Source organism: Hyla sarda, chromosome 1 (genome assembly GCF_029499605.1).
Source record: "Hyla sarda isolate aHylSar1 chromosome 1, aHylSar1.hap1, whole genome shotgun sequence".
NCBI lineage: Eukaryota > Metazoa > Chordata > Amphibia > Anura > Hylidae > Hyla > Hyla sarda.
Genome location: NC_079189.1, coordinates 336,991,631 through 337,005,074, shown reverse-complemented (window position 1 = coordinate 337,005,074; position 13,444 = coordinate 336,991,631). Strand labels below are relative to the sequence as shown.

General features: G+C 42.0%; 1 protein-coding gene across 2 annotated transcripts in view; it reads right to left on the bottom strand.

The window, feature by feature from the left end:
• Positions 1-3,216, bottom strand: part of FKTN (fukutin) — a 34,784-nt gene extending 31,568 nt beyond the window's left edge. The window contains exons 1-2 of one of the 2 annotated variants that reach the window (XM_056520286.1): positions 3,080-3,216; positions 2-188 (exon numbers count right to left, since the gene is read on the bottom strand). In XM_056520286.1, the coding sequence (XP_056376261.1) occupies positions 2-106 (105 nt within the window). In that variant the 5' untranslated portion in view covers positions 107-188; positions 3,080-3,216. The remainder of the gene's footprint in view (position 1; positions 189-3,079) is intronic. The other variant, XM_056520295.1, reaches the window with a different exon arrangement.
• Between the last annotated feature and the right edge of the window lie 10,228 nt (positions 3,217-13,444).

The window sequence follows — 13,444 nt, the reverse complement described above, 5'->3', positions numbered from 1 at the left end:
CCTTTGTAGATATGTAGTATCGGTAGTAATACAGCTGAAACAGAAGAAATAAGGTACTTGCAGCTGTCAGCACAGCCAGCACCACATTCTTGTTGACACGTTGCATTATCCCGGACTTGCAGACATATGATGGCAATTCATATCAACTTCGGTCATCTTCATCAGGTTACACAAAGCATGCAGGAAAACTATACATACGTTACTGCACTGATAACATCATATACATAAAAGGGGGGGGGTATCAAGACAGTTAGAGAGCTTTTTCAACAGCTTTTTTCTCTGTTTGTAGCACAAAATTCACACACTGCATCCATGCAACTTTTTGTGCGACAATTCCTTTAGAAACATTTCAAATCAGTTACCAAGATTTTTCCCCATTTAAATGCAACGATCCCAGAAATAGATGGTTTCTCAGGTCAAGCCAGCCCTGCCCTACATTTTTCTGTGCGACTTTTGAGTCAGTGTAGATGCGACTTTTCATACAAAAATCTGCAACTTTTTTAGAAGTTGCATCCACAAAAAGTATGAAAGTCTGTGCACCATTTGATAAATCCGCAACTATCACCGTGACTTTTGTGCTCTAAAACGGTTAAGAAATCACAACACTCTATGTAAATGCCAGCCACCGACAGTGAGATATACATTCTATCTATACACAAAACCAGAAGATTTCAGGAAGAACAGCATTAGGCTAAGTTTCCACTTGGTTTTTTTCTGGCAGTTTTTGGTATACTGCCACTGCAGTTTTTGAGCCAAAGTCAGAAGTGGATCCATAAGGGAGGAGAAGTGTAAGTCCTTACTTTATACTTTTGAATACACTTCTGGCTTTGGCTCCAAAAACACAAAAAAAAAAAAAAGTGGAAACTTATCCTTAGTGCGATCAATTTGTTGCCACTAAAAGAGCAGGGTTCTGAGCAAGGGAGTCCCTACAGTTCTGAGACTTTACATTGATTTATATAATTTATATAAATTTTATACAAATTAATAGAGACAGCATTCAACAAGCTTGCTGGCTAACTGGGTTGTTCTTATCTGCATAAAAATCATTGCCTGCCGGTCGTACATCTCTCCATGTACTAGAAAATGTATGACCGATGGCTGATTGCCGTAAAGGGCCCCGCATAATGCGCCAGCGTTGAAATAGGCACTGTGCAGAGCAGGGGAGATTTACTATGGGGAATTTGCTTCTACTATTGACAGTTCCTGACACGGACAGAAGTATCAGCAGAGAGCACTGTGGTCAGATTGGAAAGAAGTACACAATTTCCTCTGGAGCATACAGCAGCTGATAAGTACTGGAAGAATTAAGATTTTTACATAGGATAAGTACTGGAAGGATTATCTGTATAACTTTCTGCCACCAGTTGATGGAGTACCCCTTTAAAGAACAGCTGATCATGTAACGTAAAAGAGAGGGGTACTTATCTTCCTAATCTCCAAAGACCTGGAGGCCAGTAAACAAAGTCCCATTGGAGGACCGGGACACATTCCCATAGCAGTAGGGATTGGTAAGGTGGGCATAGTGTTTTTTTCCTAACTTATGCATTTATATGCACTTGCAACATTAACAGTTGTTTGTGCATTTTGGCTTCCTTGCGATATTGAAGCGGAGGAGAAAAAATCCACAACAATTTCTTCTTCTTCACACTACAGCATTGTTTCCCAACAGAGTGGCTTCAGCTGTTGCCAAACTATAGCTCACAGGCTATAGCTCACAGCTAAAGGCTGTCCAGGCATGGTGGGAGTTGTAGTTTTGCAACAGCTGAAGGCACCCTGGTTGGGAAAGACTAAAAAGACTAAACTACAAAAATTGAAATACTGCAGATGTAAAAATGTGCACTACAGGTCGCTGTCCACGTCATAATCCACTGCAGATTTTCCATGCATATTTCTACACGGAAAATCCACAGCATTTCTGCTTGTGTGAATGAACGCTGCTTATACCTGTGCATTATGGGGGAGATTTATAAAAACCTGTCTAGTGGAAAAGTTGCCCAGTTGCCCATAGCAACCAATCAGATCGCTTCTTTAATTTTTAACAAGGCCTCTGTAAAATGAAAGAAGCGATCTGATTGGTTGCTATGGGCAACTTTTTCTTTGTACGGGTTTAGATTAAAGGAGATCGGTAGTGCTCTGAACTAAGGATAGGGGAAAAGTTATAGATCGCGGGGGGTTGGGATGGTCTGAGCGCTGGGGCCCCCCGTGATCGCCTGTATGGGGCCGGGGCAATGTACAGGAAAGGGGGTGTTCAGTCCCTGCATGACACGGCAGTTAGCATGCCCCTCCATGAATCCAATAGAGATTCATGCGGGGACGGAATGCCCCCTTTCCTGTACATTCCCCCGATCCCATACAGGAGATCGCGGAGGGCCCCAGCGCTTAACCCCCCCGCTTATCCCCTATCCTTAGTTCAGAGCACTACAGATCTCCTTTAATCTAAACCTGTGCAAAGGAAAAGTTGCCCAGTTGCCCATAGCAACCAATCAGAACATGGCCCCGTACAAGAGATTGCGGGGGGCCCCAGCGCTCAGATAGATTCAGAGCACTACAGATCTCCTTTAATCTCCCCCGATAAGACAGAGTCTCCTGCTTCGTGTCCATTGTGAAGTGTTTCCTCACCAGGGTGCCTTTGGCTGTCTGAGCATGCTGGGAGTTGTAGTTTCATAACAGCTGAATGCACCCTGATTGGGAAACAATGCCATAGTGTCCCCCAGCGTAATGTGATTCTGTGGCGATTGGTCTCACAATGGTAGATTCTATGAAGATGGAAGCTCTGTCTCCTCATGCAGTTAAAAGCGGCAGAACGGGCACTTCGTGAAGGTATTCCATTTCAAAATTAAAGTGATTTAGAACAATGACTATTATGCACAGTGTTGCGCTATAGTTATTTGTCATAAAAGTGCCCATAACATTGGGGGGTATGGCTCGAAGAGGTATAGCTGGGGTTCTCTTAAAGGGGCTCTATATAGTTTCATGCGTCAGACCCCAGTTGTTGACATTGTGCACTACACCAGCCCCTCAGCATTAGTCTATAATGTTATATATCTATGTACAGAATATGTTACACAGAGCATATTACCTGGACGTCTCTGGGGCCAGTGCCGTAAAGCAAAGAGGTGTAAAGATAAACACAATTCAGCTCCTCATTCTCCTTCACTATATCGTATCAGCTACAACCTTTGTGCAAAAGGACCTTTGATGATGTCATGACCATGTGAATAGTCACATGTTTAGGAGGAGGCAGGCACTGTGCGGGTGTAGAGAGACTGCTGTATAGAACAGTGTTTCCCAACCAGGGTGCCTCCAACTGTTGCAAAACTACAACTCCCATCATGCCCGGACAGCCAAAGGCTGTCCGGGCATTCTGGGAGTTGTAGTTTTGCAACAGCTGGAGGCACCCTGGTTGGGAAACACTGGTAAAGGAGATGCATGCAGCAGAACAGTGTGGAGTGAGAACTGCCTGTGTACAATGTACTTGTGTGTAATGTGGTTTGTGTGCATTTCCCATGCATGCACCAGAGTTGTGTGTATAGTGTGGACACAAGGCAGCACCCGACTCAGATTTCTTTGGTGGTGTCTGACATTTTACCGAACAAAACCGCTGTAATGAACTTCAGTCTTCTTTCAATTTTATGAACTATGTTCACACCACGTTTTTGCAATACAGTTCCTGTATTAGGTTTTTGATAAAAAACGGATTCCTCAAAAGCTGACTAAGGGTGGGTTCACGCCACATTTTTGCAATACAGTTCCCGTATATGGTTTGAGCGTCAAAACCGTATGGAACCGTATTGCAAACCGTACTCATTGACTTTGTATTGCAAACCGTATGTTAACCGTATCATGCGGTTGCATACGTTTTGTATCCGTTACGGTTAAAAGCGTTTAATTTCCCTTACTTCAAACCGTAGTCTACTACAGTTTGAAGTCCGTTTGAAAAACCGTATTTAAACCGTATACGTTTTTTTTATATAATGGTGGTCTATGAGAACTGTATTCAACCGGATACACTTACGGTTACATCCGGTTTTCACAATATGGTTTACGAATCTGCACATGCGCAGTTGGCTCCGAAAGTTTCACGAGCTTCTAGAATCTTCTATTTGGGAGTGTTTTTAGTGTAAAACCGTATGCAACCGTATACAACCGTATATCCGTTTTTATCACAATACGGTTTTTAACCGGAATATGGCATATACGGTTGTATGCGGTTTAGTACAGTTTTTAGCGATACATTTCCTTCAAAAAAACATGACACGGGAACTGGATTGCAAAAACGTGGTGTGAAACCACCCACCCACCCTCACACCACTTTTTTCCAATACAGTTTCCTTATCAGGTTTTTGATGAAAAACAGATTCCTCGAAACCTGACTAAACTGTTTAAAATGTGTGTACAAATTTTAACCCGTATACAGTTAAAAACCGTATACGGTTTGAAAAATGATGTCCGGTTGCATCCGGACATCATTTAACTTTTCACTCCATTATGAATAAAGTTTCACTTGTTTGATTGAAATTCCAAGAAAAAAAACTGTGCAAAGTCAAAAACCGTATGGTGCAAACTGGATGAACTGTATGCACATACAGTTCTGTACAGTTCCCATTCACTCTCATGTTAAAAAAAAAAACGTATACGGTTTAATACAGTTTTTCACCCGGACCAAAAATTATGGTAGGCTACGGTTTTGGATACAGGAAAAAAATGAACAAAACCGTACAGGATGCAACCGGATGCATCGTTTGGCATATGCTTTTCAATGGAGGGTCAATGCATATGGTTTTCAAGAAAGTTCCATACAGTTTTCACATTAAAAACGTATACAGGAACTGTATTGTAAAACTGTGGTGTAAATGCACCCTAAACTGTATCAAAACGTGTGTACAAACTTTAATCAGTATACAGTTGAAAACCGTAAACGGTTTGAAAAATGATGTCCGCTTGCATCCATTTTTTAAGAAAAAACGTATACGTTTTTTCACTGCAAAGTCAAAAACTGGATGGTGAAAACCAGATAGAACCGTACGCACATACGGTTCTGTACGGTTCCCATTGACTCGCATGTTTAAAAAAAAAACTTATAAAATTCGATACGGTTTTTCACCCGGACCAAAAACTGTGGTAGGCTACGGTTTTGGGCACAGGAAAAAAACTGACAAAACCGTACAGGATGCAAAACAGACACAACCTGATGCATCTTTTGGCATACGGTTTTCAATGGAGAGTCAGCGCATACGGTTTTCAATACGGTTCCGTATGGTTATTAAATTGAAAACGTATACGGGAATTGTCTTGCAAAAACGTGGTGTGCGCCCAGCCTTACTCTCTGAGCTCCACTGTTGTATCCGCTACTTGTATATATGTTGCATCGAAGAAAATGAACAAGGTTTGACATTTATATGCTGTTAAAATGTCACCACGGAAGAGTTGAGATTTACTTCTATTGTTATGGCGCCACCTGGTGTTCAGAGTGCATAGCGATGGACTTGTATAGTGCTCCATCAACTTACAGTGGCCTCAGGTTCCAATATTGTCAACATTCTGGACCATTGTAATATAAAAGCATACTCAACATATAATGATACGGACAATCTAAAACAGCAAAATTTATCAATGGAACATCTGACTAATCTCAATGAGCATTTTACTGGTAAAAACAAAAACATGTATTATGGAAGTGCATGCACTGACTGGCTGTCTGGTAGCGCCCCCTACAGTACAGGGAGGTATTACATGTTCTGTACTCTTTACCTGTACCAGGGTTACCTGCTCCTTTGGACACCAGATAAGGACGGCTCCATGTTACTATTTAGGACACTGCATGTACTGTACAGGACCCTGAAGAAGCTCCTGTCCTCTACATATACAGTGATTACAGCTCCCAGCAGATCTTTCTTACTTTTATATGTAAGAAGTTGCTTTATCTATATTAGTTATCTACTTAATTTTATTCAGTCCTCACTTTTTCCTATTTTTAGATGACATTTTGGGTATTCAGAGCCAATTACCAGGTTCCCATAGAGTTATGGTCTAAATATACAATAGTTTCAACATACAGTCATGGCAGTAAATGTTGCCACCCCTGAAATTTTTCTAGAAAATGAAGTATTTCTCACAGAAAAGGATTGCCGTAACACATGATTTGCTATACACATGTTTATTCCCTGTGTGTATTGGAACTAAACCAAAAAAGGGAAGGAAAAAAGGAAATTGGACATAATGTCACCAAACTCCAAAAATGGGCTGGACAAAATTATTGGCACCCTTAACTTACATTGAAAAATATAAACATAGAATGTGTCGGCAGATAAGAACCATTTGGCCCATCTAGTCTGCCCAATAATCTGAATACTATCAATAGTCCCTGGCCCTATCTTATATGAAGGATAGCCTTATGCTTATCCCATGCATGTTTAAACTCCTTCACTGTATTTGCAGCTACCACTTCTGCAGGAAGGCTATTCCCTGCATCCACTACTCTCTTAGGCTAGGTTTCCACTTGTTTTTTTTTTTTACAAAAACGCCAATAAAAACGCCCATTCTGCCGCATGGCGGTTTTTTTTTTTGTGAAAAAACGCTGCGGCCAGATGTTAGCTGCATGTCAGTAGTAAACTGCAAAATGCCAAATCCACTTGGCGTTTTTCAGTTTGGCGTTTTTGTAATGCTTTCGGTGTTTTTGGGCTCCTTGGCAGTTTTTAAAAAATGACCTCTTGTCGAGACTTTGGCGTTTTTTCGGGAAAATCTTGGCGTTTTTCTCTCATAGAAGTCTATGGGAGTGAAAAAACGCCAAGAAAAACGCCATGTGGGTTTTAAATTTGGCGTTTTTTTCAGGCGGTTTTTATTCTCTTTTGGACATTAGCGAACCAAAAAACATGTTGGAGACACCTTCTTCATTAAAATTTAGTAGGGTACCATTAAAAAATAATAATAAAAAAGATACAGTAGTGATGGAAAAAATTGTATTTAACTAAATTTATCTTTTTTATAACAAAATTTTAATTAATTTTTAAACAGGGATCAATTTATGTGCGTGGGTAGGGCACTAAAAATGTAGCCGACAATAATAAAAATGTAGTGTGTGTGTGTTTCACTTTTTATTTTTTTTACATTTTTTAGGTAGTACTACTACTCCCAGCATGGAACACACTGTTCCATGATATGAGTAGTAGTTACCTGTACTAATTGACAGATCGCTGGGGTCCGTTGTGATCCTCCTGTATAATGTATAGATGTGGCCGGCTGCTCTTCTATTGTCCCCTGCACTGTCGTATATATACACATATTCATATTTCCCACAGAGAGCTGTGATTGGTCAGATGGTTCCAGCCAATCACAACTCTGTGGGAAATAGGAATATGTGTATATATATACGGCAGTGCAGGGGACAATAGAAGAGCTTCTGCATCTATACATTATACAGGAGGATCACAGGGGTGTCAGGAGGAGTGACACTCGCTGCGATCTGTCTATTAATGCAGATACTACAGCTCCCAGCATGGAGCAGAGTGTACTCCATGTTGGGAGTATTAGTACCTGCAGTAAGGGACAGATCACTGCGGATGTTACTTCTCCTGACACCTGCTGCGATCGTCCTTATATGACTGTTGGGATCAGCTGTTCTCAGGGCTACAGAGCCGGGAGAACAGCTGATCCTGAGCTGAGCAGTATATATACATCATATACATACTGCCCAGCAAGAACTTACAGTGAGCCTGCAATGTGTATACAGTATACACATTGCTGGCTCACTTAACCCCTTGCTGAGCTGTGCGCTAAGCCAGCCCGGCAAGGAAAGAGTTAACTTACACTGCTGGACAGTGTAGGTTAACCCTTTGGACGGTATACACTATATACAGCTATCTATAGATAGCTGTATATAGTGTATACAGAAGATGGAGAAGTCCCTTTACCTCCGTCCAGTCCCCTCATGTCCGTGTAGCTCCGCTTCCTAGTGATGATGTCATTAGGGACGGAGCTACAGACGCGATCCAGGCTGGCAAGGGTATAAGGCTCTGTTAACATTGTCCATATTGGATAATGGGAGCAGACCCTTCTGCCAGTGTCTACCCAGACAGGGAGACTCCAGCTGTTGCTAAACTACAACTCCCAGCATGCCCAGACAGCCAAAGGCTGTCTGGGCATGCTGGGAGTTGTAGTTTTGCACCAACTGGAGGCTCACTGTTTAGGTAGACATTGCATTATGGGCGCTCTCCCCTGCAGAGAGTGCAAAAAATGTCCTAACTTATTTTTTTTTTGTGTTTTTTTTCTTTCTTCTCGTTTCAGATCCGTGTATGCAGAAGATTACGACGGATTCGATTGATTACCACGGATGAACAGGATTTTTTTTTATTTTAATAAAATGGTTAACGAGGGCTGTGGGGGAGTGTTTTTTAAAATAAAAATTTTTTTCCAATGTGTTGTGTTTTCTTTTTTATTGAATATTCAGGCTTAGTAATGGAGCAGGTCTAATAGATAGAATCCATTACTAAGCCAGGGCTTAGCGTTAGCCCCAAAAACAGCTAGCGCTAACCCCCAGTTATGACCCTGGTACCCACCGCCACAGGGGTGCCAGCAAGAGCCGATACCAAAAATGGCGCTCCTGGGCCTAGGCGGTAACAGGCTGGCGTTATTTAGACTGGGGAGGGCCAGTAACAATGGTCCTTGCCCACCCTGGTAACGTCAGGCTGTTGCTGCTTGGTTGGTATCTGGTTGATACTGAAAATAGGGGGAACCCTATGCATTTTTTTTTTGTTTTTTTTTATTTATGAAAAAAAAACGCATAGGGTTCCCTGTATATTCAGTATCAGCACGATACCAACAAAGCAGCAACAGCCTGATGTTACCAGGGTGGGCGAGGACCAATGTTACTGGACCTCCCCAGCCTAAATAACGCCAGCCTGTTACCGCCTAGGGCAAGGAGCACCATTTTTGACGCTCCGGGCCTGTTGGTACCGGCTCTTCCCGGCACCTCTGTGCAGGTGGGTACCAGGGTAATAATTGGGGGTTCCGTCGTAATCCTCTGCATACACCGATCTGAAACGAGAAGAAAAAAAGAACACAAAAAAAATAGGTTAGGACATTTTTTGCACTCTCTGCAGGGGAGAGCACCCATAATGCAATGTCTACCTAAACAGTGAGCCTCCAATTGGGGCAAAACTACAACTCCCAGCATGCCCAGACAGCCTTTAGCTGTCTGGGCATGCTGGGAGTTGTAGTTTAGCAACAGCTGGAGTCTCCCTGTCTGGGTAGACACTGGCAGAAGGGTCTGTTCCCATTATCCAAAACGGACAATGTGAACAGAGCTTCAGACTATCCTGAATATGTCTGTAGCTCCGCCCCTAATGACGTCATCACTAGGGGCGGAGCTACATGGACCGGAGGTGACAGAAACGAGGGAGGTAAGTGGACCTCCTGTTCTGTATACACTATATACAGCTATCTATAGATAGCTGTATATTCTGTATACCGCCCAAAGGGGCTATAGTAGCAGGGAGTCCTGTCAGTCTGGTGACAGGATTCCCAGCTCCTGTATAGTATACACGTGTACACTATGCACCCCTGTATACTATACAGCCGGGGAGGTGAGTAGTGATACTATACATCCCTCCTCACCTCCTTACACTCTGTGGACCGGGCGCTCAGCATCCGACCCACAGAGTGGTACCCAGAAGGCAGTGAAAAAACTGCTGCAGGGGACAAATTTGTCTGTTTCCACACACCAGGGCAAACGCCAGAAAAAACGCCAGAAAAACTGCCAAAACACAGGAAAAACCTGTGGCAGTTTTTCTGGTGTTTTTTTAGGTGTGCAAAAAAAAAAAAACAAGTGGGAACCTAGCCTTAGGCCAAGTTTCCACTTGGCTTTTCTCTGGCAGTTTTTGGATATCTGCTACTGCAGTTTTTGAGTCTAAGTCAGAAGTGTATCCACAAGGGAGGAGAAGTGTAAGTCCTTCCTATATATGTCCAGTTCCTTTTGAATACACTTCTGGCTTTGGCTCAAAAACTGCAGTGGCAGATATCCAAAAACTGCCAGAAAAAAAAAACAAGTGGAAACTTAGCCTTAGTAAAGTAATACTTCCTGATATTACTGCAGAAATCTTTGCCCCTCTAATTTAAAACTATGTCCTCTTGTGGTAGTTTTTCTTCTTTTAAATATGCTCTGCTCCTTTACCGTGTTGATTCCCTTTATGTATTTAAAAGTCTCTCTCATATCCCCTCCGTCTCTTCTTTCTTCCAAGCTATACATGTTAAGGTCCTTTAACCTTTCCTGGTAAGTTTTGTCCTGCAATCCATGTACTAGTTTAGTATCTTCTCTGAACTCTCTCTAGAGTATCTATATCCTTCTGGAGATACGGCCTTCAGTACTGCGCCCCATACTCCAAGTGAGGCCTCACCAGTGTTCTGTACAGGGGCATGAGCACTCCTCTCTTTCTACTGCTTATACCTCTCCCTATACATCCAAGCATTCTTCTAGTGTTTCCTGCTGCGATAATCCAGGTGCATGATCTTGCACTTATCCACATTAACTTTCAGTTGCCGGAGTTCGGACCATTCTTCTAGTTTTCCTAAATCCTTTTCCATTTGGCATATCCCTCCAGGAACATCAACCCTGTTACATATCTTTGTGTCATCAGCAAAAAGACATACCTTACCATCAAGACCTTTTGCAATATCATTAATGAAGATATTAAACAATATTGGTCCCAGTACAGATGCCTGAGGTACCCCACTGGTAACAAGACCTTGCTCTGAATATACTCCATTGACTACAACCCTCTGTTGTCTGTCACTCAGCCAATGCCTAATCCACTCAACAATATGGGAGTCCAAGCTCTATGACTGTAGTTTATTGATTGATAAGTCTTCTATGTGGGACAGTATCAAAAGCCTTACTAAGATCTAGATATGCAATGTCTACTGCCCCTCCGCTATCTATTATTTTAGTCGCCCAGTAAAAAAAAATCAGTAAGATTTGTTTGAAATGATCTCCCTGAAGTAAACCCATGTTGTTTTTCATCTTGCAATCCATGGGATTTTAGATGTTCCACAATCCTATCCTTTAGTAGGGTTTCCATTAATTTCCCCACTATTGATGTCAGACTTACTGCCCTATAGTTGCTTGATTTCTCCCTACTACCTTTCTTGTGAATGGGCAAAACATTTGCTAATTTGTCTTCACTTTAGATAGCAAACGTAGAACCTCTTCCTCTGTAAAGACACATGCATAAAACAATTCATTAGTCTTCCCCCCTAAATGGAGGTCCTTTCCTTCTTTTTCTTCTGTAAAAACTGAACAGAAGTATTCATTAAGGCAGTCAGCTAGCCCTTTATTCTCTTCTACATACCTTTGTTTCATTTATATATCTGAAGAATGTTGCATCCCCATTTTTCACAGACTGAGCTAGTTTTTCTTCTGCCTGCACTTTAGAAGTTCTTATAACTTTCTTGGCCTCTTTCTGCCTAGTCTTGTAGATTTCCCTGTCTTCATTGCTCTGTCCCTGTCTTCATTGCTCTGGGAGATCAACTACAGTGCCATGGGTTGCAAACTTCTTGATAATGTTGCGAACTGTGGACAAAGGCAAATCTAGATCTCTGGAGATGGACTTGTAACCTTGAGATTGTTGATATTTTTCCACAATTTTGGTTCCCAAGTCCTCGGACAGTTCTCTTCTCCTCTCTCTGTTATCCATGCTTAGTGTGGCACACACAGACACACAAGGCAAAGTGATCTTCTCTCCTTTTTATCTGCTTTCAGGTCTGATTTTTATATTGCCCACACCTGTTACTTGCCCCAGGTGAGTTTAAAGGAGCATCACATGCTTGAAACAATCTTATTTTTCAACAATTTTGAAAGGGTGTCAATAATTTTGTCCAGACCATTTTTGGAGTTTTTGTCCAATTTGCTTTTTTCCCTCCCTTTTTTGGTTTAGTTCCAATACACACAAAGGGAATAAACATATGTATAGCAAAACATGTGTTACTGCAATCCTTTTCTGTGAGAAATACTTCATTTTCTTGAAAAATTTCAGGGGTGCCAACATTTACGGCCATGGTTTCAACTTAAAATGGTCCTCCTGGAACCAATTAATATTGCAACTTGAAGGACCACTATAACACCTATGAGGTTGTGTATTGGCCCAATAATCACCTGTAACTTTTAAAGACTTTGGAGGACATATTTAAAGATGTGTATTTAGTTATTAGTGCAACAATCAATGCTATTTGCACCAGATTTTCAAAAGTGGTGCCTGGAGTTATGAAAATCTGACACACATCTGTCCTGCGTCCAAAAACCTGTGTAAACCTCTTAAGGACATGCGCCATAAATCACGGCACCATACATTTACGACACGGCTATGTGGATAAGGGATAAATTACTACCGTTTGCCAGAGTACTCCATTAAAGTTTACCTGTCATCAACAAAACCTATTTATATCATGTACATAATACCGCAACAGAAGAATACAGCAGCACACTGCTAGCACACTGATACAGATAAAACATGAACTGCTATACAGCTATAGTGCAAAAATGAAAGGAAAAAGTGAGATACTTAGCTCACAATTTGGCGGCCAAATAGTTTGGACCATCCCACAACGGTAAGGGGACCTCATTGGGACAGACCCTACACTGTGAATATGCCTCTGTGCAATCAGTTCAACAGGCATTGCAAGGTCTGAGATGTCCAAGCACCTTATATACACCTACTAGAGGTGGGTGGGGTGCAGGAGCCAACATGGAGGTAGCCACTTCCCCGTATGTATAACACAAACAAGGATAAGTTTGCCAGCACTACTGACACCAAACTATTATATGGACCTGGCGTACAGGTGCACGCTGCTAGGCTAAATATACAGCAACAGAAGAATACAGCAGTACACTGCTAGCACACTGATACAAATAAAACATGAACTGCTATACAGCTATAGTGCAAAAATGAAAAAGTGAGGTACTTAGCTCCCAATTTGGCTGCCAAATAGTTTGGACCATCCCACCACAGTAAGGTGACCTCATTGAGACGGGCCCTACACTGTGAATATGCCTCTGTGTAATCAGTTCAACAGGCATTGCAAGGTCTGAGATGTCCAAGCACCTTATATACACCTACTAGAGGTGGGTGGGGTGCAGGAGCCAACATGGAGCTACAGCTATTGTGCAAAAATGAAAAACATGAAAAAGTGAGGTACTTAGCTCACAATGTATATGATACCATTATATGTATATTTGTAATATACATTGGTCAAAAATAGTTATATTTTTGGGTGAAAAAATACTGTCCCTGTAACTATTGCCTGTGTGTCTCTATGAGGAGTCCAAGATGTGAAAGTGGGACAAGCAGGGCTCTGTACAGGTTCCTGGCTTGTCAATCATCCTGCTTTGTGAGCCGGGAACATGTCACAGAGCCCTGCTTGTTCTCAGTGCACAGAGCCATGTTTGTCCCCAGTG